This window comes from Haliaeetus albicilla, chromosome 2 (assembly GCF_947461875.1).
Source record: "Haliaeetus albicilla chromosome 2, bHalAlb1.1, whole genome shotgun sequence".
Lineage (NCBI taxonomy): Eukaryota > Metazoa > Chordata > Aves > Accipitriformes > Accipitridae > Haliaeetus > Haliaeetus albicilla.
In genome coordinates this window covers 20,949,021-20,976,672 of record NC_091484.1, presented here as the reverse complement: position 1 = coordinate 20,976,672, position 27,652 = coordinate 20,949,021, and the positions used below count along the sequence as shown (strand labels likewise).

Below are 27,652 nucleotides of genomic sequence, written 5' to 3'. Positions count from 1 at the left end.
GGGCAGCACGCGTGCGCTCTGCGGCGCGCCGCACCCTCCCGGCCCGGCCCGGCCCGGCCAGGCCCGCGGGCGCCCCCCAGCGGCTCGCACGGGGAGCGGCGGAGGGAGGAGGGACGCGGCCCCGCTTCCGGTCTCCATTTTACGCTAACGACAGCGGGCCGGAGGTCGAGGTGGTGCCGCGGGCGGAGGGGCCCAGGCCGGGCGGGCGCGTTCCGGGTACCGGCCTGTTCCGTCTCATTTCCTTCTCTGCGGGCGCGGGCGCGGGCGCGGGCGCAGCAGGAGGGGGCCCGGCCGGCCTGCGGGGGGGCGGTGAGGGTGCCTCCGTTGGCCCTGCGTGAGCTCCCGTCGCTGTGGTTACGGGGAGGGGGGGGTGTGCCTGTGCCTGTGCCTGTGTGTGACGTGCTAAGCCGCCCCTCTCTCTGCTTGTTTCCCCCTCCTCGGCCGGTGCCGCCGCCGCCCTGCCCGCGGTGTGAACGGCAGCCAGCACGGGGATGGGCTCCCCCACCTTCGGCAGCAAGTTCATCCCCGGCTGGTGAACCCGCCCGGAACGCCCGGAGGTTCGAGCGGCTTCGTCTCCCCGGGGAGAGTAGAGGGGCAGGGCCGGCTGCCCCTGCGAGCAGCATGGACCAAAGCGTCGTGGATCACCCGGTGACCCTCATCATCAAGGCCCCCAACCAGAAATACACCGACCAGACCATTAACTGCTTTCTGGACTGGACTGTGGGCAGGCTAAAATCGCACCTCTCTAAAGTCTACCCCAGTAAGCCGGTGAGTTGTTGGCCAGCCCTTTCCCTTCATCTTGTCGGTAAGACTGGTGTTGCAGTAACTTGTGGACAGTCGGTCAAGACTTCCCCTAGGTACTCTGCAAAATAAACAAGAACTATTTGTGTAAAGGCTATGGTTGGCGCTTTGCTTTCTGGGAAGCTGGCAATATAAATAGCTGCTTTTTTACATGGTTTAAGAGGATCACAGTGTAGCATCCTGAAAGGTGGTATCGCTGAAGACACTTATTAATGCTCCATTTAACTTTTTTAGGAACTGGAATTTAGATATCTCAGTTAACTCAATTTAAGACTAATTTCTGTAAATGTAAGAGTTCTGTCTGAGGTAATTATAGTCTAAGTGATGTAGCTAAAGTTACCATGATCTAGTGAATTCACTGAGGTGTGGAGCAGATAAACGTTTATTCATACCAGGATTATTTCCCTTTTCTTTTCCCCCCTCTTTGAAAAGCCGTATTTTTGAGGTTGTGCTGAAAACTCTGCTCTCAGATGTTCTACAAACTTGTATGACAGTCTTGACTGTGTTTTGAAACTTTATATAAAGACCTGTAACTTTTTTTGTTTCCTGAGGAAAATATGGTTTATTTGTAAATTATTTCAAAGTTCTGAACTTGGCAGTTGAAAAGACACTATGAAAAACCATACAGATAATAATGGAAAGAAAATACTGTACCTGTTTAGAACGGCAGTCATACAGAACGCTATATTTGAAAATTTGTTCCAGAAAACTGTGTAAAGGGAGTGATTTTTGCCTCTTCACTGCAGCAGCATGTGGGGCCTAGACCTTGCTGTAAAAAACATCAGACAAAGGTTGCATTTATATTGTAAATGATTAGTATTCACCTAGTTCAATAGAAGAGTTATTGGTATTGTTGGGTTTTTTTGGCTGGGGGAAGGTAAAATAGTAGCTTTGTGTCTCAGAGGGGGTTTCTGCCTTTTGGAGAAAGAAGATGAAAAGCAGTCAACAACTTAGGCTGTGTCACTGGTCCATTGAGATCGGCTAAGCAGTGTTTAAAAGTTTGTGGATTTAGTTATTGCTGTCAGTAATCTCTGCTGAGGGAGTCTGTCTGCTGTGAAAAAAACAAATATACGACTTTGGCTGATTGCTGCTTTTTCCTCCTCACTAGAATCTCCCCCTGTGACGTATTTGTGTTTAAACACTAGTTTTCTGACTCATCCTATGATCTTGTTAAATCGGGCTTTTAGGAAGAATCCTTAATGAACAAGAGGTTTTTATGTTGCACTATAGGTTTCAACCAGTAGTATAATAGTAAATTTCAGTTTCCTGGAACATCTTTTTTCTGTTGAAAACTGATTCCACAACATGCCTCTCATTATTAAATGACTAGTTCAGAATCCCCCAAATTGTTCTGGGTTAAAGAATGGGGAGTTTCTTTAGTGAAAATTGTCTCAGTAATTCCTATTTAATTTGGATTTACTGTACTTGCAATTAAACTAATAAATGAACACAACCTTTTTATTTCATAGAACCTTTCACATTAAAGTAGTAACATGGGAGGGAAGAAAGGTGTTTAATAGGATCTCCTATGTATAGTAAAATTGAAAAGTGTATTTTTGGCTTGATAAGTTTTTGATTTTGAGTTTACTGCTTTTTTTCAAATTTGTTTAAATCTGTGCTTTTAGGAACTTCCCCTCCCTGCCCCCCCCCCCTTTTTTTTTTTCTTTTTAAACCAGATCGTTGTCAAACACTTGTTGATCAAATTTCTACATTCCCTGAATATGATAGGTCCTGGAAATAACTTTTATTGCAATGCTATTTTAGGAGTGTGAGAGTACGTCAGAGCACAGATGATCTATACAGGTATTGCAGTGTTCTTGAAGTTAAGGGTGTAAAATAGAAATCAGTTGCTGTCACTGCTATGCGTAGTCTTTCACGTTTTCATGTGTGACTTGTACCTCATTCTCATATACGCATCTGTAAATTAGTTGGTAAACTGATGGTAACTGTAAATGTTGTCATTAAATTTACTTTATTAAGAGTGTATCTTCAGGAAATGAGGTGGTTAAAATAGGCAAAAAAATTCGGCCTTGAGGCAGTGTTGATTTTTCCAGATTAATTTGTGTGAACAGCTCGGCTAAGTGTGTACAAATGCCAAATATAGGCAGATTTGAATTGGTTTAGTCATTATTAAAGTTGATATACTTACTTAAAGTCATTGAATAAGCTAACTAGGTTAAAAACAGTATTAAATTAGTTTGTGGGCCTATACTAAGGTTCACAGGTGTCAATTTTTTTTTTTTCCCTGACTGGACCATTTTTTCATAGCTAGAGTACTACAGTTATGTCCCTAAATGAAACGTTTATTTAAGAAAAGAAAACTTGGAAAATCAACCTGTATGTCTCAATCTGGCAGATCTTGCTTTCAGTGCATTAACCGCTGCATCGATTACACCCATAAACAGTAATTTAAAACTGCTGTTTCTCATTTCCTGTAGTACCTGTCATCTAGCATGTACATTGCCTGCAGTTCTAACCAGATGTGGTTGTTTGGATTTTTATTTTCTATGGAAGAACGGGAGAGAGGCTGAGTGACCAAAATAATGACTGTCTTGCAGCTGAAACAGGATGGCTCAGAGATTGTCTGTGTTTCTGCAGGAAGTTGCTGCGTTAGTTTAGGTTTGGTGGTTTTGGTGATGGGCTGGGCATAGCTAACTTGGACTAAGCATTGCAGGAGTCTTGCTTTGAGAAGAAAAACACTAGCTGTTGAATTCTTATTTTTAAATACAAACCTTTTGGATTATGATCTGAAAGCTCTCTTCCCTCTCACTCTAACTTTAGATTCTAGAATCTGATGCTATGTGCTTGCTTCTGAAAATGGGGCCACTCATAATTACATATATTTTTGTAAAGTGTTTTTCCATCACAGTTCAGTGTTTGGGCTAGCAGTGAGTATGCTGTTCCTTGAAGCAGGAGGTGTGGTAGTGAACCTCCTCTGGCAGAGGATGAGTTGAATACCTTTACTATTTACTTTGGCATATGTGTGTATTACTGTGTTTTCATATTTATCACATCTTCTTCCATCTGCATTTAAAAACCCTCCACATTTCAGAATTCCAGGATGGTTTTCACACTGAGAATTGCAAGTGATAATCCTGTAGTGCACAGTTATGTATTTAAGTTACATAGGGAGGAGTATGGGGTTTAAGACCTCATCTTCCCCCACTAATGTCTCTAGCTTAATATGCTTAACAGTATTCAATGTATGTGTAACCTTTTCTTTTGTGGTTTTGTAGGGAGCTGAAACGCACTACTGAAGGCTATGTAGGAGTCAGCTTTGAGGGGTGGTTTTGATCTAGCAGTTTCTTCTCTGCGAAGTATTCATATTAAATACTTTGTACTACTTGTATCATGTTTGAGAAGGTACTTAATTAGTTGGGGTTGAAGGGAGGCTCATATATAAGGTACTGAAAAGAAGAGTCTGAATTTGACCACTTAGCTATATTCTGTGTGGGGCAGGCAAAACAGCACTCCATTGCCACGTTGGATGATGATACAAAGATTTGGAGTTTGGGGATTTTTGTTGTTGTGTTTTGCTTGTTTTGTTTTAACTGCTTATCTGTTCTAATTAATCTCCAGATAATCTATCTCAGGACCCAGAAACAAGGTTTCTGAGACTTTTCTTCTGGCTCCACTGGTCATTGTAAAGCAACAAAGAAACCAAAGTTTTCTGTAATCTTGATGCATGCTGCAAATTCTAGTTTTTCTAAGAAGGTCTTTCCCAAATACAAAATGCAAGTAAGCTTGTATTCTGTTAGCAGCTTCTTGCTGCTTGAAAGGAGCAGCCAAAATGGTATAGTTCAAAAGAACTTAGTCTGACATGAGAGAGACAGGAATTTTTTGTTGTTGTTTTAAATGTAAATAGAAATAGTACAGCTTTGATGTTGAATTCGTTGCAGTATTTTATCCACTGGAACTGCAAATAACTAGTTCCCTGTGTTGTGAGGCTTACAAAAATAGTGTATTATGTCACTAATTAAAAATACAGAAAAATGCAGGATATAGAAAATGACTCTTCAGTGGAAGTGATGAACAGTTCTGTACTATATGTGGCAGGTTATGCACTATTTTTTTTTTTAAAACATGTATTTAATCATGAATGGCATGAATTTGGGAAAAAAGTTAAAGCAAAAGCTTCTCAGATTTAATGTGTACTTTTTCTGATTATTTGCTTAGAGTATCTATAATTTTTTTCTAGTGATATGACCAGATTTTTTCAAGAAAAAAAGTTCTGTAACTTTTCTATGTTCTGTTAAGTTATTGGGAATATGTAAAAGGCTATTGCAAGGGAAAAAAACCCCAAACCTCAAAACTTCTGTGAAAGCTTTTTCTAATCACAGAGATCTGGATCTCAGGTATTTCTGTCTTAGTATTAGCACGAATAAGACTGCAGAGTGGGCAGCAGAAAGCTAGGAGAGAAAGAGGAGGGATGTTGTAAGACTAGCTGTTTGCATGATGGGGAAATTCTTCAAATATTTCATGCTGATAATGCATGTCTGTTCCACTGATATTAGGCTAGATTTCTTCATTTAGCATTTGCTTTTGTTAGTGCTGTCTTTCAAGTGATAAATGCTCTTGTATTAATTTAGGATGCAAACAGTAGTTAAACTGAAGTGATGTAACAGTTGGAGTCTCTTTAAAATTCTTTTAATATGGGGTAAATATGTAGGAGCTTTTTTTTAAAAAAAAAAAAAGTGGGGGGGAGCTGTTTATTCACATTGTTACAGCATGTTAGTGACCCACTAATATTAAGACTAACTCTTTCTGACAGCATAAACTGAATTGAGTGAGGTTGGGTTGTTTGTTAGTTTGTTTTGTTTAACCAAGTAAGCTGCCTATTGCTGTAGTGTACTGGACATCTTACTGTAGGTAGGTACCCCAAATAGTTTCCTGTTAAAAGGATTTTTGTCAATATCTCTTCCGTGTAGAATAGTTAAAAGTTATTACCTTATGAGCAGTGTATCTTTTTTTTTTTTTTAAAAGATTTAAAGAAAAAAAACTTTATTTGCATTACTAAGGTATTTTAAACTGTGGAAGTGTGAGAACAGGCAAAAAAAAAGCTTACCAAAGTTTGAAGGCTACCTTAAAAAAAATAATAATCCTTTTGCTGCTTCATGCTTTTTAATGCTTTCCTCCTTGTTTCTTCTTGTGTGGGGTTTGTTTGGAGAGGGGGGGAATGGGGGCAGGGACTAGTAACAGAAATTCCTTGTGAAAAAGATTGAAACTTGTGCCCTTCTGCATATTTTAATTATCATTCCATCATTCTACTAACTGGTTCTGTTTTTTGGTTTTTTTTTTTTTTTCTTTGCCCCAGCCACTTTTCCATCTACTTTTTCAGCAAGTGCCTGGGAGTGGGAGCAGAGTAAAGAGCAAGTCTGTAAAAGAAAGGAATTTTTTAATATACTTGATAGTTTTCCTGATCAGCATTTGCCAGTTAAGTGTTGTTAATTGTTATGGCACTCTTGCTGAGTGCGTAATAGCAGAATTCTTTTTCAGAATTAATTTACGAGTTGGAGTTGTGAAGCCTCTGAAATGTTTTTAAGGCTGTCTGTTGGTGGTTTGAATTATGAGATTTTCTCATCTGCAGATGTTATCTCCAGCTGTATATCTGTACAGCAGGAAAAAGCTAAATTCCTTTCTTTGTCCCATCTCCTAGTCTACAAAGGATCAGAGACTGGTGTATTCTGGCAGACTGCTTCCTGATCATCTGCAGCTGAAAGATGTTCTCAGAAAAGTAAGCTTTATATCAACACCGTATGATATTTGATCAAAAACCCTTTTGGGGAAATAGAAATTTAGATTCGTGTTGTTTAGCTTCAAATTTTCATTGTTGTATTGAGAGATTTAACTGTATAATGTTGATATGTTCTGGAAAATATATTTTTAAGTATCTCTTGTATGTAGAATTGTGATACTTGTGGATTAAAGCATGTTTCCAGTTGGTGGGAGAACAAGTAGGCTATGTAAGTCCCAAACAAGTAATATATAGTGTAGAATAATTTCTTTGGACAGTTCCCACTATGACATAAATGGAATTATTTAACAGATTTGTGTTGGTTTGGGACATCATTTCATTTCTTGTACATACTTAAATCCAAGAACTTATATTAAAAGTGGCACTTGTGTAACCAAATTAAGGGTAATTTATTTACAGGCGAAATCAGAATTCTAAATGCCTGAATGGTTTTGCTGGGAAAGCTATTTGTTGTCCTGGTTTTATTCATCAGCTATTAACCATTCCTGATGATGTTTGAAAGTTTGTTGGTTCTTACAGTTTTTATTTCTTTCTTTTTCTTATTCTGGTTTATCTTGGAAAAAATAATTTTACTGATCTAACTTTGGATTCTTCAGTCAACATTTAAATTAATTCCAAATCCTGAATACACATGACATCTCATGTAGGAAATCTTGAAATACATGCACTTGGTTCTCAAATTGGTTCAAATAGTTTGGATTTATGCTACCAAGTAATAAGGAGTTTATTAAGTTGGTAAAGTTCTTAAAAACATAAAATAAGATGATATTTAGGGCAGATTATCAGGAACTTTGTTTCAATTTTGGTTGTAACAGAAAACATAATGCATTATGTTGAGTAGTCTTTAAACTCATTGTAAACACATCAGGATGCATCAATAGCTATATTTGGAAAATACTTTATGTCATTAAATAATTATACAGGTTTTAATCTTATGAAGTAGGTAAACTCTGTAATACAGTACCTGGGTGTTGGTAATGATACTTTTTTGTAATGTATTGAGGTAAAAATCAATGTATAGACTGCAAGAGTGGATGGGTTACATCTTAATTTTTAGTATGGAGGAAAGTCTCTAAAGGAGAATAATGCTTCAGTGAAAGCGGGCAACTGAACTTCAGTATTAAGTGTGGAGAAACCAATGGAGATGAATCTTGAGTATTGCTTGAGCAGACTAACACTGTTCTTACTTTATAATCTTCATCCTGAAATAGATCTTGTTAAATTGGATTTAACTGCTTACCAAAAAATGATTGAAATTTACTATCTATAGGCTTTCTAGAAAACTGGAGCTGGACTACTGCCAAACAGTATATGTCCTGTACCACTTAAAAGTTCATGAAAATGCTTATATAATTTATCTCAAAGCTTAGTTTTGCTTGTTAAGGACAAAATGAAGTCTGAATCCCATAATTCAGTCAGCTGATGATTTCAAACCTTGCTTATGTGCTAGAGGAGAAACTTTGCCTAATGTCTTCCTTCACTATACAGGGGCTATATTTAACTTTAAAGGCACTTTAGTAGCTATAGGTCTTGGGTTTAGTTAAAGAAATTTAGTGAATTTAGAAACATACTCATCAGTCTTAAGCACAAAGTTAAAAATTTGTGTTGGAAGAAGAGTTTTTTGTGCTCAAGTTTTTAAGAGCTTTTGGAAAGAAGGTATGATTACTCTTAAGTTCAGTCTCATTAGCTGCAGTATTTTTCCTACTTGATTAACTATAAATTCCTAATATTATCTGAGGATTTACTAAATCTTTCAATTTAGCTTTGTGATACTTGCTCTTTGATACTGAGCAGTGTCATTTCGCTGATGTAAAATTCTTTGAGGCTGGAAGTTGTGGCAGTCTTCAAGCATAGTGATGTCTAACACATTATGTATAAATAGAAATATATTACAATAAATTCTCACATTGAATAAAGCTGTACGCTGTAAGCTTACAAGTAGTATGTCTAGCTTCCTTTGCCTTTGAGTGACAAAAGTTCTCATCTAGAAAGAAGATAACTAGTTAGGTCAAAGGCTTTTGATATAGTCAGAATGCTGATCACCTGCGTTCAGTGTTCTCTGATCATTGCTTACTATCACTGACTGGTGAGAAATTATACTTAATGTAATAGTGAGGCTGTGCTTGGGGCTAGAAACTGATACACGCAGAGGAGTTTAAATGAACGTGGATATGGATAGGCTATGCTAGCAGTAATGCACAATGGTGTGTAAAAGCAGTTACCCAATTTTCTTTATTCCTAAAGATTAAAACTTAAAAATGAGTAAATGTGTGTTTTAACATTTTTTTTAATAGCTTAAAAAAACCTCCAGACTCGGTATTTCTAAATGTCATCTCATTAAAAACTGCAGCTTGACTGCACCACTTTGAGTTCAGAAGGGGACAGAGGTGTTTTTGTGTTGCTTTTCTTGTTTAAAATTTCATTACTGAGGAAGCTGTGCAGTTTAAATACATGGTCATATCTGTTCTTGTTGCTATGACCATATAAGCTTCAGGCATGCTGATATAATGGGTTGTTTTCATGTGGTACAGTGAAATAGCTTCAGACTGAAGTTACAGCATCCAAGTTGTGGGGAGAGCATATCCATGAAGAATTGGTGTGGGCTGATTACTTGCATGCTGACGTGGCTTCAAGTGGTGCCACTCATTCTCTTCCTCACTTTCAAATATTTAGGAATACTCAAGTTCCGTTTAGCACTTTGCATAGAATTCCCTGAGTGTGGAATATCTGCAGGGGCTCTTCACTTGGCATCTGCAGGTTAGGCTTGAGCCAAGCTTAGACTGGAGTTATGTGGAGACAGTGGCGGGTACATTTTTCTTATCTTGGCCTCCTTGTGGAGTTCAGTGCCTACATTTTTTATTGACCCTGATGTCTTTATTGAATAACAGTCTTCATTAGATCTCAATGTAAAGGTAAGTATTCTTAACTTTAGGGAAACTGAGCCCTGCAAATGGTTTGAGGTTTTTTTCAAAATAAAACTTATGATATACTTCCTTGTGTTTCTTTGTGTGGTCTTCCATTGGTTCTGCTGTACTGCAGTTCTAGGGAAAACTGGGGGTAAGTGAATGTTCAATACATTATTGTGGACAGCTGCTAAGAAAACATTAGTTGTGAAACAGTAGGCTTCTCTTGTGCTAGGCTCAAGTTTTGCTTTATGGTCACTCCCGTTTTGTGTAATGTTTCTTTACTCGTGGCAAATGCAACTTTGAAAGTAGATTCTTAAAGACAGTTTTTGCTTGTAAATTTGTCAAATATTATTGCTTTAGCTCTTCAATTTTGTTAATTTTTAGCAAGATGAATATCATATGGTTCACCTGGTATGTACTTCCCGGACACCCCCAAGTTCTCCAAAACCCAGCACCAGTAGAGAAGGTCATGGAGCTTCAGCCTTCAGCAGTAGCTCAGTGAGTTTTTCTTTTTTTTCATACGCAGGACATGAATTTCTTCTACAGTGAGGAAGCTTTCCAGGAATTTATCTTTTAATTTTTAAAATTGGACTGTAAAATAGTGAGGTGAAAGTAGAGCATGCCACATGAATTTGTACAATTAGACTTGATTATTTAAGGGTGGCACTTTATTTAAACAAAGATGACCTTTTTTCAGATTGTAACGTGTTTATTAGATGATAAAGCACCACTTTTTCTAAGCTATTCTTTCTTTTTAACACTTTATCAAAAAGTACATTTTCCTTTCTCTCTATATCCCCGTATCTTTGGCAGAAATTGAGGAGTGTATTCAGATTTTTTAAAAAAACCCCTAAGTTCTGCTTTATTTTGTGAAAATTTGTACTGCTGAAGAGTGACCAGTCAAATTAGTGCCCTTGTTGTGAGACAGACAGGTGGAGCTTGGCCAGAGTGTGTTCTGCTTGACAGGAATTGGCCAGTACTTACGTGGTAGCTTCAAGGTAGTCACAGTGTCTGTAAGACAGTGAGAAGTAGAAAGTGTTCTTAATGTTTTATTATTTAAGCTGTTCACAGAACACTTTTGTTTAGGGTTTTTAGAGCCTTCTACTCTTCATGCTCTCCAAAAATGATGATGTTCTTTGGTTGTACTCTGTTTTAACAGAAAGTGCAGTTAATGATTCTGTTGCTGACTTGGTCATCATTACAGTAATTCTCTTGGCTTTTTCCAGAGTTGGCAGTATCACTCAGTGACCCTTGAAGGTTAGTCAGAAAGGAATGTATACGATACCATTGTAGGTACTTTTCATCTGTGGTGTGTTGATTATCAGCATATGGAAAATACCCTTCCAGTAATAAGCTGTCTTGTCTTCATTATTCAGTTTGATAGGGTACCGTTTCGGACTGCTATCGTGACAGGAACACGAGCAGTTTAAGCAATAGTAGAGAGTGGACAGTAGTTACATTGTTTTTTCAAAGGCTGTATTTATATCTCTTGTTTGCAAGCAGGACGCAAGAGGCCTCCTTTGTGATTGTTTTATTGCTATGTAGATCAGCTGTAAATGTTGTATTTAAATGCCTGTATTAATGACTGCTTAAAGCAGTCAGTATGCACAGTGTTAAGTTCATAATACTTTGAAGGAAATGACCTAAACCCAAAGCCTGAATGGCCTTTGTTCTTCCATTTGTTTTTTATTTTCATTTTCCTCCCACTGTCTAGTGGTAAATTTTTCTTGTTTTCCTTTGTAGGGCAAATGTGATATGGATGTCTTAAGTAATTGCACCTCCTCACTTCCCGAGTTGTCAAAGTTGAAGAGGATTTTCTACTGAGTAAACATTACAGTAATGCTTAGCAACAGGACTTGGGGATTTATTAAAATGAAAATAATGCATCTCAGTGGCCAAATTGCAGTTTTGTTAGTGTGACAAATAATGGAGGAGAGCCAGCTGTTTTCCTACTTCCAGGGTTAAATATTGATCTTGGAAAGCATTGAAGGTCTCACACGCTAGTTTTAGGTGTGTTTCTGGGAGCCCAAGTAGTTCCTAGCTACTTCCCTATTCCCATCCTCTGCCCTCTCCCAGCAGTGAGCACAGCAGTTTGGATTGGGCAGCTGGCACAGCAAAGAGGATGATGAATTGAAGGGGAAATTGAAGACAGGGATAGAGGAAAGGTATTTTAAGCTACTGCAGGCACTATTGTCTCCAAATACAAAGTGGTAACCTGAGGTTGTAGTTACTTTTGTTAATGATAGCCACTAGATTTTTTTTGTTCCTGGTAAATATTCTTTTGATTAAGCTTTAGTTTGGTTCATCTTTTTGAAACTTTGATTCCCAGTGACTCATGGTTTTCTCTGGGACCCATCAAGTGTTGAGTCTTTCTGAAAACTTTACTTTTTTTATATGTGAACCTGAGTGTAATTTTGAATTTCTGTTTTTACTAAAGGCTTGGCAGAACCAATAAAACCCCAGAAGACTTGCCTGGTGCTTATATTCTCAATAAAACTTGTGGCAAAACGTTAAAGCGAATAGATTTTAAGACACGGTAGTAAATCTTGTAACTGTGGCAGAAAGATCCCCAACCTCAATTTTATTTATTTTTAAGAATTTAGACCGTTCTGGATCAACTGCTGCCTCACCCACAAACCAAGAAGCTTCATCTACATCTTTGAACACTAGTGCAGATGGAGTGAGGCATCGTAATCTTCCACAAGCACAAAGCAGTCCCATACCAAGCCACCAGTTCCCCTATTTAATGCAAGGGTAAGTGAGATTGAAGCAATCCTCAGCTCTTTGATACTCTTTAAAGTACTTTAAATGTTTGGTTACAATTATGTTCTTTCACAGTCTGCAGAATTATTTGGCTACTTCATCTTGAAGCAATAAGCCACATTAGAAACATTTTTCATATGAACATTAATGTTTTTAGCCAGGTGTCAATCAAAGAGTAAGTGTTCTTGGTGCTCCCCTTCAGGCTGTTTTTTATTTTTTCTTCATGCTTTCTGCCCTCAACTTTCTGTTGATAAGTGCAGCTGTAATATTTATCTAGTGGATGTAGTTAGTAATGTAACGATAAAATTATTGCTTCTGGTTGCTTTTTCTGGTCCTTGATTGTAATCAGCAACACTGAATTTTATCAGAATATGATGGTTCTTAGCTTCTGACACATAACAGATGTAACTCTTCACTTCTCCATTTTGGATTCAACTGTAGAAATGATGCACAGCTGTTTTGAGTACATGTAAAGTGCTTGTGTATCTACAACAATTTTTAAGTGTTTTTGTACACACCAATGAAATTTAATCAGTGTACATTTCTAGATCAGATCTGTTATTATGTAATAAGTTTCAAAATTCTGTCAAATTTTTTGCGCTTAAAAAGCAGCTTTAGGAATTTTTAACCCACCTGACCCTTGCACCTTCTTTAACTTTTTTTAATTTTCTTCCAAGGGGAAAATGGGAGGATAGCGCATTCTGAGATGATCGCTGTTACTTCCTCAGGGAACACTTTCAAGATTACTTTTCTGACAAGGCGTTCTGCCAGTACTGTGTAGATTCTAGAGATATTCTTTGGAGAATATTGAAGCAAGGAAACTATGAACCTGCTAACAGCAATAATTGTTTCTGTCACTGGAAAGAAAAGATATGTTAAGAACCGCTGAAAATTTATTTAGTTTCAGTTCAATTTGCATGCTGTCTGTTAGAGTTAACCTAGACTTTACTAGTCTTACTAGCTTTCATCCTGAATTCCTTCAAGTCCTTTTTATCTTTTATCTGAAATGTACTGTCTGCCTGAAAGAAATTGCCTTTGCCATGGGTGGAGCACTTATGTTATTCTGACCACATGCATCTTCGCTGAAGTGGTTATACTTGCCTTTGTGACTGTGGTGGGTTGACCCTGGCTGGACACCAGGTGCCCACCAAAGCTGCTCTTTCACTCCCTGCCTCTGCTGGACAGGGGAGAGAAAATATAACAAAAGGCTTATGGGTCGAGATAAGGACCGGGAGAGATCACTTGCCAATTACCATCACAGGCAAAACAGACTCAACTTGGGGAAAATTAATTTATTACCAATCAAATCAGAGTGGGGTAATCAGAAATAAAACCAAATCTTAAAACACCTTCCCCCCACCCCTCTCTTCTTCCTGGGTACAACTTCATTCCCCAATTCTCTACCTCTTCCCCCTCCGGGGGGGGGGGTGGGGGGTGATGGGGGGCGGTGAGTGGAGGAAGCACGGGGGGGGCGGAGGGGAAGCACCACCTCCCCCAGCACAGGGGGACAAGGAATGGGGGTTGAGGTCAGTTCATCACATGTTGTCTCTGCCCCTCCTTCCTCCTCAAAGGGAGGACTCCCTACTCTTCCCCTGCTCCAGCATGGGGTCCCTCCCACGGGCTGCAGTTCTTCATGAACTGCTCCAGTGTGGGTCCCTTCCACAGGGTGCAGTTCTTCAGGAACAGACTGCTCTGGCGTGGGTCCCCCATGGGGTCACAAGTCCTGCCAGAAAACCTGCTCCAGCATGGGCTTCTCTCTCCATGGGTCCACAGGTCCTGCCAGGAGCCTGCTCCAGCGCAGGCTTCCCACGGGGCCACCGCCTCCTTTGGGCATCCCCCTGCTCCCGTGTGGGGTCCTCAGCAGCCTGCAGGTGGATATCTGCTCCACCGTGGACCTCCATGGGCTGCAGGGGGACAGCCTGCCTCACCATGGTCTTCACCACGGGCTGCAGGGGAATCTCTGCTCCGGCATCTGGAGCACCTCCTCCCTCTCCTTCTTCACTGACCTGGGTGTCTGCAGGGTTGTTTCTCTCACATGTTCTCATTCCTCTCTCTGGTTGCAGTTTCTGTTGTGCAGCAACTTTTTTCCCCTTCTTAAATCTGTTATCCCAGCGGCACTAGTGCTGTCACTGATGGGCTCGGCCTTGGCTGGGGGCGGGTCTGTCTTGCAGCTGACTGACATTGGCTCTATTGGACATGGGGGAAGCTTCTAGCAGCTTCTCACAGAAGCCACACCTGTAGCCCCCCTGCTACCAAAACCTTGCCACGCAAACCCAATACAGTGACAAAGCTCAGTGACACTAGGTTGACTGTCAAGACTACTGTTCAGTGTAATATAAATTAATCCCACAAGCAATTTATTGTGTGTTGTGTAGATTACTAATCTGTAAGAATTTTTAATGCTTTTCTAATCAGCTTTTTGCATATACATACTCCGAGAGTGAGTTTTTTGTCAGTATGCATGATGAACTGATATAGGCTATGGACTTCAAAAAGGCAACAGAACCATTGTTTGGTCTCTTAGCTGAAATAATTAAGTACAGTGGGAAGCATCAGTTTGGAAGATATTACTGTGTTTGAAAGAAAAAGTAACTTAAAGAAAAATACAAGTCTATGTCTGTATTAGCAAGTAATGTGGATTGAGAGGAGTGGATCTGTAGACTAAAAGTGCTGAGAACCTGACATCAATACTGCACATATTTCAGGGTTTTCTGTCTTATTTGGACTAGGTCTAGTTTGGACACCTGGAATAGGTGCCTATTTGTGGCTAAGGTACATTAGTAGTGTACCTAAATCGCATCTTTCAATTTAGTGTAATCCAAAAGGAATCCAGATGGTGATCCAAGAGCATTCTGTGGTGCAAACAAAGCTGTAGTAAGAGGAAGTGGCTGGAGACTTGCTTCAGAAGTGCATTCCTGATCTGAACAGAAAAGCCGAAATAAATGAACCCTTAATAATCTTAGGCCTTTTTTGTAAAAGTAATTTAATGGAACGCTATCAGAACTTAAGGTAGATCTTTGCAGGCTGCTGGGCACTGGCTCTGCTCAATTCCAAGTAGTCTATGCCAGTGCCTGCTGTCTTGAAAAACCTTTTTTAATGCTTTCAATAATCTTCTTGGATGTATCTTTTTGCTTCAAGGCACTGCTACTTGTATTCCAGCAATAAGAAATGCCTTCTGTTTTTTAGCTGCTCTCTTAAACATAATTTGGGGCAATGAAATCTAACTTTAATGTAATTTAGACATAGACTGAGTCTTGTTAGGAACAGTGAAGATTTGTAGCTGAAATTTGTGTTGCCTTGTGCATTTTTCTTACTGTTTCCTGACCAAACACACTTATTCTATCTGCACGATGAACTATAGGCTCTGCTGCTGGGGAACACTCTCCAGATGTTTGAAAATGTATGTGAGGGTCAGTTTTCTTGAGCGTTTTGTAACACTTTCATTAGTGAAGTAATTTGTACAAATAAGTAGCATGAATGCTAGGTGATCAAATTATGGTTTTGATGGTTTTTCAGTTCCTGGCACAAAGCCTCAGTGTGTGAGTTAAATACACTTTGGGAAAACAGCTAATTTGGATGGTTAAAATATTAGAGACAGCAATTTAAAACTTTCTGTTGCCTTTGAGCTTTTGTAAATGTTGTTTTCTAAAAATCTAGATTTGAGGTGGGACTGGGCAAGTAGTTTATATATCTGCCAAGTTAGTCTTTTGCTGTGGAGAGCAAGCACAGCACTGTCTGCTTCTGTGGATTTAGTTGTGGATCAGGGCCCTGCTGTGCTACGCAGGTACAAACAGAACAGATGGGCTCAATTCTGAAATGGCTTGCATTTCAGATTGGAGAGTACTTTGAAGCAGTAAACAAACAAGAAACATCAAGGCAGTGAGATTATTTGTCAGGAGAGGGCAGCCCATCTAATGAAATGTTTTTGTGTTGTGTACATAATAATGTTTGAAGGCAACATACTGACAGCATGCAGCATGTTCTAGCATGTAAATATCTTGCTTCATCAGTAGCCTTTGCTCACTGTATTTATTTTTTTTAAAGTAGCAGATAACATAGTGGAGGATATTGAAATATCACTTGAAGTTGATATCCCAGACTCATATGAGACGAACTAAATGAGAAGTCTTTGTGGGTCAAGGTCATTAAACAAATGCAGTTATTGACAGTCATGCAGATGACAGAGATTGAGCTTTTAAGTGTGAATAAAAGGTCTTATTTTTCCATTAGTGGTGAGCATTATCTTCATGATGACACTAACTTGTGTGAACTTGCCCTCGAATCAAATCCCAGTTAGCTTATTTTAGGTGTCTTCCATTGACCAAAAAAAGTAATTCTGAGCTTTCTAGCCATTTAAAGAGTAGCATGTCTCTTTCTTTTCAGAATATTCTGAAGCTACCTCCAGCATTTGAACCTTAAAAACTGGTTTTCTGACTTACCTAATTGTTCTTCTATTGTCTACTGTGCTTTGTTCTTCAATCTTGGAATGCCTGTGCCTGTCCAATTTGCTTCTCTGCTCTTCTGCTGTTGCTGCCATTCTTTTGAAATACTCTGCTTCCTGCCTCTTTCTCCTCCTTTTGGAAAAAGATGAGGAGAAAGCACATGCTTCTTTCCTTTTTTTCTTATAACAGCAAGTTGGCTTGCTTTGAGAAGAGTCTCTTCCTTTGGAGAGGTTCTTCTCACTGAAATACATTACACTGTGTTTAGAGTTGTTTCTGAATTTCGTAAGCTAGCTTAATACCTTGGCAGCTGTAACAGCTGTATAATTGACAACATCCGCCTCATTCTGGTTTTTGATGAGAAAACAAAATACTGGTGCGCTAGTTGGCATTCTAAGTCAGAAACCGGTTCTTGAACATTGATGTCTAGTTTTTCTCATTAATGGAGTCAGATCTTGAAAAGTTAAGTCTTGCTTCTCAAAAATTCACATCTCTTAGAAAAGCCACTGGAAAAAAGGGAAAAAAGAAAAAAAAATTGAATGGGAAACGGAAGAACATGGCATAACTGAAGTCTTTTGTTTGTCTTGGTTGACTGGTTTCTTAATCTACTATTAAGCTTTAAGACATCAAGAAAGCAACTTTTGAAAGAGTTTGGAAGAAAGAAGTAGAGGCTTAAATCCTGTAGTATTTCTAAAAGACCTATCTGTGAAGAAGAACTATTAGCCTAAAGCCTCTCAACTTTTGTTTAGCTCAACTTAGCAGTTTCAAAGAACAACCCTAAAATCTGTAGCTGATGAGAAAAAGAATTGGTGAATTCCTGCAGAACTCAGGCAAGTTGGGTAGCACTGCTTATTGGTGACTGAGCTGGAGAAATAGGTGTGGTTGAACAGTGAGTGGTCCTGCCTGTTTGCATCCCTGTGTGATAATCTCCCTGCTTGAAATTGAGACATTGCTTAGTGATTTGTCACAACGTAGTACTTAATGACATCCATGTAGAATATTTGAATCATCTATATTTTGAGGGTCAGATGTTTTATGAGGGTTAGTGTTTTATGAATTTTGGAAGAGTCTTAGTTCTCAAAGTGTTTGCCAGTTCAGGGGATAGAAAAACACGTTCTTAAAGCTTGCAGCCATGAAGATAAAAGCATGATTGATGTTTTTCAATAGCAGCTTGACAGCTTTGCTGTTCCAACATGTTAATTATGCATAAATAAGTAGCATCAGCAGGGCTGCTGGTTCACCCTTGCAATTTTTGAAAGAAACCTAGAGTATTGCCTATGATTATGTCAGTTTGTATGTGGTATGAGGAAAGTAGCCTTTACTTTTTTTTTTGTCACCCCAAACTATTGTCAAAACAGGTTATGACTAAATACAAACATAACAAACAGTTTTAGCAGAGGTTGTGAAGTTGCATGGCAGGCTCTTGTCCAGAATTACAGTGAAAAATTTACTCGTGTAACATGGAAAAAAGATTTTAATGTCTTCCTCCCATCTTTCTTTCTGGGCATGTCTTGTATATCTGAATGCCTGGTAGACTAATGAAATCTCTTGGTGATATCTTTGCAGGGAGTGCCTTACTTAGGGAACAGGTGTAGTCTGCAGTGCAAATTACAGCAGTCTCAGCTTTTGCTGCCTGCAGTCTGAATAAACTTTTCTTCATGGTTTATACTCTCATGCTGTCCTGAAAGATGTCCTGGTTTACTGCAGTTCACTACATCAAAATCTTAGGGGAAAGAGTTGGATATCTTGCCAAAACATGCTATATGCTCTAGGAGGTAAGAGAGGCTAAGAAGTTTAAAAGCAGACAAAAACAAACCTAAAACTTACGTATAGGAGCTTTATATCTCTTGCATGTGAACCGGAGTTGAAAGTCCATAGGAAGGAGAATCACTTATGCTCAAAATATTGGGGGGGGGGGAGTAAATTATTTACAGTGTTCTTAGTTGCAATCTTCAGAAGCTGTATCTGAAAGATAAGTTTGTTGTCTTTGCTGGTGTACATTTCTTCATGTCTTTGATCACAGTGGTGTTTCAGGTATTGCTTCTAGAAGAAAGTTACAGAAGCTAGTAAGTTTTCCCTTTACAGCTCCTGCAATACCTTTAAGAGTGACCTCTGAATGTAAAAGGAAATGTATGGAAGGATTTCTGCAATTATACACAATTCTGAAAAATTTTCAACATTGTTTTGTCCCAGAGATGCAGTTAGTGACAGATCTCCAAGTACAAAAACATAAATCCTCTTTCTGTAGAAATAACATTGCTTATTAATTTCTTGTATGAAAATATAGTGTTTTTTTGGAATGGGTTGGATGATCTCACTACATGTTGTTTCAGAGGGGGACAAATGAGAGGAAAAATGCTACTTTAATTGTTCTTTAATATTAGTGCATTTTATACATGTGGCAATTTAGAACGGAATATTTTTCTTTAAATCGTTTTCTAGCAATATAGGCAACCAATTTCCAGGCCAAGGTGTTCCTGCTGGATTTTCTGTGTATCCTGCATTCAGTCCCTTACAGATGATCTGGTGGCAACAAATGTATGCACGTCAGTACTACATGCAATAGTAAGTCTGCATTATCTTCAGTAGTACTCAGTTACACTAGTAAAAGGAAGGTATTAAAAACTTAAATGTTGTTTGCAGGAACAAAATGTCTGTTTTTCTTTTGTCTGGCTGTGCTGTTTTACACTAAGTTTTGTCCAGCAAATCATGAAATCCAGTTTTGGATTGGAATTAATTAATGTATTAATATGTAAAACTGCATTTTCCTTTAAATCTTTATTTGACATGTATTACATCTGAAACTTTGTTTTTATTAGTGTAGAAAAGAAGACAAGAATAGGCTTAGAAATTTTGGTGAGTGTTTTTTGACAAACCAGTTTTATGTTTAAATTTTTAGCCAAGCTGCTATTTCAGCCCAGGTGACTTCCAGCACTGAGCCAGTGAGATCTGCAGTTGCCCAGGCTGTAAATTCAGAACACGCTCCTGCAAATGAGCCCGCAGCAGTGCCAAATGTAGCCGTCCAGGAGAACAGGCCTGTAAACCCGAATGTTCAGATGAATGCACAGGGTGGCCCTGTAGTGAATGAGGAGGACTTCAACCGGGACTGGCTGGACTGGATGTACACGTTCTCTAGAGCAGCAATTCTTCTGAGCATTGTATACTTCTATTCTTCCTTCAGTCGATTTGTCATGGTAATGGGAGCCATGCTGCTGGTTTATTTGTGAGTACAACAGTAAAGTATAGCTGCAGATCTGATATGTGGAGTATGATGCTCATGTATAATCCATTTAAACTGAAAAATTACCCAAATGCAAAAGTTTAGGCACTGCTCCTTTACAGTGCGGTGTGTGTTTAAAAAAAAAAAAAAAAAAAAAATTCAAACAAGTAGGGAAACTGATTGAAGAAGAAGAAATAATTCTCAAAACATTTTTACAGGAAGTTGTATACCACTTATACCTGAAACACAGTGCTCTTTAATGTTGGTGATATTAACAGATCAGTGTTGTAGAAATGTAGAATTTTGGGAGGCAAATTTAGAAAATGGGGGTGAGGGGAGGGAAGTTCATATAGGTGGAGCATATGCTTGCATAAACTTAAAACACTTATTGCTTGGATATGAGAAGAAAATTGCACAGCTAAGCTCATTTGCATTTCAAAAATAACATGGGATTTGTGCAGTAAATTGTGTTAGGCAGAGTTAAAGTAGTGCTACTGTAATGGTGGGTACTAGATCTGGTAGAATTGCAGGGACTTAAATTTTTTTTACAATGCATCATAAAGACCTAACCTTTCTCTCTATTTTATTAAGAAACATCAGTACTGTTGTCATCACTTCCCTTTATATATGAAAATACCTTAGTGATGTCAATAGAACTGGAAAACAGCAGTAATGCTTGATATTTTGGACTGATGTCATTCATTGAGAGTTTCCTTACATTGTAGCCTCAGTCCTCACAAGGACTGTTCTGTTTCTCGTGCAGATATGACAGTTGAAATCAGAATATAGACACTTGAAAACATAGGAGAGGCTTATTTAATTTACAGTGGTAATGTGGTTCAAGCCTTAGCTGAAGTTTAAATTGTTTTTTGCACAGAAAATCAACTATAAACTATGAAAATTGCTGCCTTTGAAAGTTAAATAACTTAAAAAATGGGGAGGAGACCCCCAAAAAGTATTCTACATATTTAATCACCTAATCATGGTAAATTATTTTTCTGGAACAGAGGGCTGTGAACAGCACTTGTAAAATTTAAAGAGCAGCTCTTAGCAAGACCCTTCTTAACCCAGACATCAAAGAATAGCCATTTTGATCTGGAAGCAAGACCTGCAGAAAAATACATGTAGCTTTTGAAATATGCATTTGAAAGCACTTGAAGAATTTACTGCAGTACATTAATGCTCTGTAGCAGAAAAATATTTTCGTTTCTTTTAAAAAAGAGAGGTTTTTCAATTGTTCCATTTTCTTATGTAGGCACCAAGCTGGATGGTTTCCCTTTAGGCAAGAGGGAGGCCAACAACAGGCAGCCAATAATGTGGAAGTGAACCGTGATGGGCAACATGCAAATAATCCTGATCTTGAAGAGATGGTGAGTAAGAGCAGACATGTCTTTTGAGACACCTAGGTATTATGTTGTAAAGTATGCTGTAATGCCTGGACAGAAAGTCAACTTTTATGAAACGTAGTCCATTTAACCAGAAAGCTTTCAGCATTGTCCTCAGTATTGTGCTTGCTGCTTAAATTATCTGATTTTTCCAGTCTGACAATTACTGATTGTCTCTACTTCAATCACAGATTTTCTTCATGTTAGCTACTTTTCAGGAGATGGTTCTGAGAGAAGTTACTTAATGTAGGAAGATACTGCTGGTTACCTTGTGTCAGAGCTCTGAAAAGAAACAGTTGAATTGCTTCAATTTCTGTTTTTAAAGGAACGACTTATGGATGATGGGATTGATGAAGACAGTGGAGAAGATGCAGGTGAAGATGCCAATACAGAGCAGCAGCCTGGATTCATGGCTTCTGCTTGGTCCTTTATCACAACCTTCTTCACATCACTTATCCCTGAAGGGCCTCCACAGGTTGGCAATTAAAGTGGAAAAGGAACTGTGTCGGGCAGCCTCAGTAGCCATACGTAGAAGTGGAGCGGATTCTAGAGAGTGTTTTAAGTACAATGCAAATTCTGGAAAATTTATAATGTTCTCTTTTTGATCATGGTGTACAAAAATGTGTATGGTTTTTTTCTTTTGGCTTTCTCATGCATTGAGTATTTTAAGCACAAGTGGACTACTAAATGCTTTCTTTAAGATTCTTCTTTTTCTGAAGAATAAAATGTAAAGATATTGGTCTTCCATGTTTTATTTTAATTTTGGATGTGTATTATACTGAGGCAAAAAGCTTGTACTTAATCTGCACCATTACCTCTTTAAAGAGCTGTTAAAAATATGAATGTTGAAAGACCTTTGCAAATGTTCTCTATTCATCTGAATAATGTATCTTGTGTTACTTTTATGCAGGGTATGAATTATCACTTGGGATTTGGAGTTTGTCATTCCTGAAAGAAAGCTGTAAACACAAGGATTACTTGTTAATGGCACGTTGTCTTCATGCCACAAAATACTAAGCCTCTTCTCATACATTTAGAAAGCTAAAAGCTTTTTCTTGAGGCTGTACTGAAGTTCATTAAAGTTGGAGATGTTTAACAGCTCTTCAAAGACAATGGACAGTCATGGGATAAACCTGAAATGTTTGATACATACAGTACTTTTTAAGAAAAATATAGCTGTACTGGGGAAAAAGATGTACATTAGGGTTTTTTTAATAAAAACTGTTATGGTAACTCTTTTGAATGTTTGTATGCATATTTGAATGCAAACAACTAAATAGTGCATCATGAAGGATGAGGATGTGATTGATTTGAGAGTGGAATAAAGTTACCGTGGTGGCATTACCAATACTGACTGAAGTGGTACATTTGTAGCAGCACATAAACAGTTAAGGGTATGATATCAATAGCAGGATATCTGTATTCTTAATTAACCTAGTGAAAACTGAGAAGAGGAAAATTGTATGTGAGATAATAGCACAGTGCTACTGTCAAGTTTTTGGTTGCTTTCTTTAGATTTTAATCGTAGTCAAGAACTTATGTTTGGTTTTGTTCCTAATTCTGAAGTTATCATGTGCTATCTAACTAAAAAATGGCTACAAAGATTGTAATACTACAACCAACAGAAAGCCTATCCAACTTTCTGATTTCCAAGTACAGGGCAAAGCTCTTAAATAGGTCTGAACAAGTGAGAAGTAGAGGTTTAATTTTTGCTTGCTCATGTCAGACTGCTGAAGCTATGCAGTGAGGTTTTAAAACTTAAATTTTCTTTGGGTTTATACTCTGAAACATCTGTTGGGATTTCTAGGCCTTATTGAAAGTTTCACTCTCTGTTGGAAAAAATAAATTTGAACAGTGCTTTTAATTTAAACAGCTTAAATAGAATGGTTTTTGACTTCCAAAATAATTCTCATTTACAAATCTGTCAGAAGAGGAAAAATATAAATGTAAGTCTTACAAGCATCTATTATTTTATTTGCTGTATAAGCAGCAGTGATGAATAAATCATGTTTAATGATGTTTTACTCCATGTTACTATGGAGAGCTGCTCTCAATTTAGGTTCTTTAGTACATAAACATAAAATGCATAGACCTTGTCCGTGAAATTTTACCCTTTTAATTTGGTGGATGGATCTAACTTTTAAGAACTATTAAAAAACCCTACATTTTTAAAGGAATGGCACAGAGTGGCAGTCTTGGATGTCATAAGACTTATTTCTGGAATGCATTGAAGAGGTTTCATCTATTTGACCTATATGTTCTCCCTCCCACTTCTCCCAAAAGTGCACTTTTCTTTTTGTCCTGGGGTTAGCATGTCTGTAACCTGTGCAGTTACAACCTTCTGGTATCCAGCTGCTAACTGCTGTTAGTTGCTTCTTGCTGTCATTTGTCATTTGTTTAGGTTTCTGTTTGTTTTCCATGCTATAGGAAGCAATTGGTGGTAGCTCTCTGCTGTTAGCAGACCAGATTAAGAAAGTTGCTCTTGCGCTGTTAGCCCTGATTTGGTTTAAAAAGTGTAAGTAGAATTGTCACTGCTTGTTTCTATTCAGACATGGAGAAGTTTGTTCATCGGTTACAAAAGGTTGAAAGAGTGAAATGGGAGATCCTGGCAGTTGGTTAGCTATTGAGTGTCATGTTCTCAGAGTTTTAACCTGTTATGGGTTTGTGTGGTGTGGTTTTTTTGGTAGCAGGGGAGGGGGCCACAGGGGTGGCTCCTGTGAGAAGCTGCTAGAAGCTTCCACGGCTCCAAGTCGGACCCGCCTCTGGCCCAGGCCGAGCCCATCAGGGACGGTGGTAGTGCCTCTGGGAGAACAGATTTAAGAAGGGGAACTGGCAATGAGTGGTGGGACTGGAATGTGAGAGGGACACCGATGCAGATACCGAGGTCAGTGAAGAAGGAGAGGGAGGACGGAGTAGGTTGATGCCCCTGCAGCCCGTGGTGAGACAGCAGGCTGTCCCCCTGCACTCCATGGAGGGGAGCGGGGGAGCAGAAGCCCACCTGCAGCCCAGGGAGGAGCCCACGCCGGAGCAGGGGGATGCCCCCCAGATGGCCGGGACACCGTAGGAAAGGCCGCACTGGAGCAGTCTGTGACTGAAGGTCGGCCCGCAGAAAGGACTCACGTTGGAGATGTTCGTGGAGGACTGTCTCCCGCGGGAGGGACCCCACGGTGGAGCAGGGGACGGGTGAGGAGTCCTCCCCCGAGGAGGAAGGAGCGGCAGAGACAAGGTGTGTCGAGCTGACCCCAACCCCCGTCCCCTGTTCCCCTGCGCCGCTGCGGGGAGGAGGTGGAGAGAACCGGGAGTGGGGTTGAGGGAGGGCTGGGGGGAAGGTGTTCTAAGGTTGGGGTTTACTTCCTAATATCCTTGTTTTGTTTTGGCATGTAGTAAATTAAACTGATTTTGTTTTCTTCACCAAGTTGAGCCTGTCTTTTGCCCATGACCATAAGTGGTGAGTGATCCCTCCCAGTCCTTGTCTCGACCCACGAGCATTTCTTTATATTTTCTCCTCATCCCACCGTGGCCGGGGGAGTGAGTGAGTGAGCAGCTTCATGGTGCTTTGTTACCGGCTGGGCTGAAACCATGACATGACCAAATCATAGAGCTGGAGCAATGAGTTGAAGAGGCAAGACTTCCACGAGAACATTTTAAGGTCATGGAACCTCCCAGCTTCCAGAACCTTACTGAGATCTGAGCAAGGAAAAGCAAAAAGATGGTTACTGAGGAAAATGAGTGAGAAATGAGAATGAAATATGAAGCATTGCCAAAAAGTAGTGAAAGATTTGGAGGCAGAGGAAAACCAATGGGAGGAGCAAAGATAAGAGAAGGTATGGTCATGAATAAATATGAAGCAAGCATTGAAGAACAGATTGAGGTAAAAGGAGTGCATTTTTTTTTTTTTGGAGAAGGAATGAGCTTAATGAAAATTAGATCAGGTCTTTGTTTTATGGGTTTCTGAGCAATTCAGGTATAGAATTGAACAGCATGAAATATGTGACAGGTGATGATGGAAGAGAAATGAAAACCCTAGGAAAACAGTTGCTTTTTCTTAGTGAATCCTTGTTGTAGGAACTGTTCTATAGCATAAACCAAAATACAATTATGTAGTACATGGCTGTAGGCAAAGCTATATGCTGAACTGTAGCAAATCTGTAGCATGAGATGGAACAAAAGGCATGAGGATTAAGGCTGCGTAGAATGTGCCCCAGTATTAATGGTTTGGTAACATACTTGTACATCACCCACTTTTACAACTTTGAATACAGAAAAAGTGATTGAAATTCATTCTTTACCTTACAGGAAGTCATGAAATGACAGATACCTTACATTTAGAGGAAGTCTGTATATCTAATAGCAAGTCTATGCCAGCATGTGCAGCAGCTTCACAGTGTGTTAAGGCAGAGACAGTCACACCAGGATTGAAGCATATTCCATCCATAATACTTCTTGCTGTGAAGAGTCAGATGAGATCAGCAGTGCTGATGGAGCAGGTGTATGAAAACAGCAACACACAGCTACTCTTTTGCATGATTTCTTGGTATTGTGCTTACCCTGAAAAATACTTTGCAACTGATGTATATCCATACATATATCTGCATTGACTTCTTGACCACAATTTACATTGTGTTTAGCAGTGCCACTGTTGGTTTAACAGACAAGTGTAACTTAAACTCAAACTGGAGAATTCCTGGGTGCAAAATAGTGGTCAAAGGGATCCTTTTTCTCCTGATAACTTGTGAGCTTGCAAGCTCTTCCTCATGGTGCTGTTTGGTTTGGAGGCCTTGACAGGCAGTATTGGCTTTTCAGTTTCTCCCTGTTGCCCTTCAAGTAACTTGCAGAGAAATTATCACACGGTGCTTCAGGAAAAGGCTGCTTCTGTCTCAGACATACTCTGCTACCTTCTCACTACTGCTGCAGGAAAGGGAGAAAATACCATTGTGTATGAGGTTTGTAATGAAAACAGGTGATACAAAATCGCTGAACATCCATCACAGGGCATGAATAATGTTTCTGCTGCTTGTTTCCTGTACCACCTCAGTGTTTTCTGGCATAAGCCTTTTTTCAGCAGCCTTTGCTGTTGCAAGGAAGCAGTTTGGAATTTACCCCAGCATAGTGATTGTGAACTCTGACCTATTTTTTCTGGGTAGGTGTAGGTGCGGAATCGGAGATAGAACTGCAGCCCAGCTGGGTGCACCCTTGTTAATGGGGTTGCCGGCCTGCATTTACTCTGGTGCAAGGGAGCTGCCAAAGTATCCAGGGTGATGATGTGTTACTTGTGCTGGGAAAGCTTTGATGCTACCGGTGTTCAAGTTAACTATGTCAGTGCCAGTGTGGCTTTGCGTGTGGGTGATGTGCTCTTCTTCCATATTACGGTGTTAGTATAGGCAGGATGATGCAAACTGGGAATGAGTTACTTCATCACTCACAGCCCTTGTTCTGAGTAACAAGATAATACAAGGTAATAAATGTTTCATCATGATTCTCGTGCCAAAAAAGGGGGTTCAGCTGTTCTTGCGTGGAAGTGACTCTACCGGAGTGCTAGGTCTAGAGTACCTGTTCAGCTTCTTTCTCTCAGCTGGATTTATTGACTTGCAGCTGCCTCTGTAAGGTCTTGCTTTTGAAAGAAGCTGGGGTGACTACTGTGAATGCTTAGCAGTTTAGGCTTATTTGCAAGACAGTCTACCCCGTAGCACTGGTTGGGGAGGAGGGAAGCACATACCGGACCTGGAAGAACTATCCATAAAAAGGCCAGGGCTGGCCAACTTACTTTCTTCTCTTAGAATTTAGAGAGGCAAGCACAGTGTCCAGTGGGAGAATGCCCAAGCTACATAAACAGTACTTCCACTTCTTTACCAAGACATTAATTTGTACTTGTTTTAGAGCTCTATACTTTGTTTAAACAACATGAGGAAATGTTGCTGTATAACATTTTTTTTTTTTTTTCTTAATGTGTATCAGTGATACTGATTTTTTTTTTTCTTAATGTGTATCAGTGATACTGATGTGATTCCACTGCTTGGTTTGTTGTCGGGGCCTGGAATGGTGAAGCTGAAGATGTGCAGTTATTCTGTTGATGTCTTTTTTTTTTAAACTTGCATTTAACGCTTTGCTCTGTGGGCCTTAGCACAGTTATGTGCCACTTTTGTAATAAAGCTGGTCCTAAAATTTTTCCAGGCTCTGGAAGGAATAGAAGGGAAAGAAAGATTATATTCCTAGAATTTCATTCAGGCTACTCATGAAACACCAGGTGATGTTAACTGGTTTTCCTTATCCTTGCATAGTTTTAGCTGTTTTAGGAATAAACTGTAGAATTACTGGTCATTTTTGGAGTAGGGAGCTTTTATACCAGGGCAGCCGCAACTGCAGTTTAAATCTCACGGAGTGTG

At 39.3% G+C, this 27,652-nt stretch overlaps 1 protein-coding gene across 4 annotated transcripts; it reads left to right on the top strand.

The window, feature by feature from the left end:
* Positions 1-83: 83 nt before the first annotated feature.
* HERPUD2 (HERPUD family member 2) lies at positions 84-22,615 on the top strand. Of its 4 annotated transcripts, XM_069809323.1 has the most exons (9): positions 84-216; positions 481-768; positions 6,458-6,535; positions 9,847-9,960; positions 12,059-12,216; positions 19,107-19,229; positions 19,564-19,887; positions 21,140-21,254; positions 21,595-22,615. In XM_069809323.1, the coding sequence occupies exons 2-9, from the start codon at positions 622-624 to the stop codon at positions 21,754-21,756; spliced, it is 1,221 nt and encodes a 406-aa protein (XP_069665424.1). In that variant the 5' UTR covers positions 84-216; positions 481-621; the 3' UTR covers positions 21,757-22,615. The 4 variants fall into 4 exon arrangements, with proteins under 4 accessions (XP_069665424.1, XP_069665430.1, XP_069665434.1 ...); XM_069809329.1 differs by lacking the exon at positions 6,458-6,535; XM_069809333.1 differs by lacking the exon at positions 9,847-9,960.
* The last annotated feature ends 5,037 nt before the right edge of the window (positions 22,616-27,652 follow it).

What these genes read in the sequence shown, in the direction of transcription:
- HERPUD2 (XM_069809323.1), top strand. Translation starts at nt 622, where the DNA reads ATGGACCAAAGCGTCGTGGATCACCCGGTGACCCTCATCATCAAGGCC. An exon ending in AAGTCTACCCCAGTAAGCCG is followed by an intron (nt 769 to 6,457) that starts GTGAGTTGTTGG and finishes CCCATCTCCTAG; the next exon opens with TCTACAAAGGATCAGAGACT. An exon ending in ATCCTGATCTTGAAGAGATG is followed by an intron (nt 21,255 to 21,594) that starts GTGAGTAAGAGC and finishes CTGTTTTTAAAG; the next exon opens with GAACGACTTATGGATGATGG.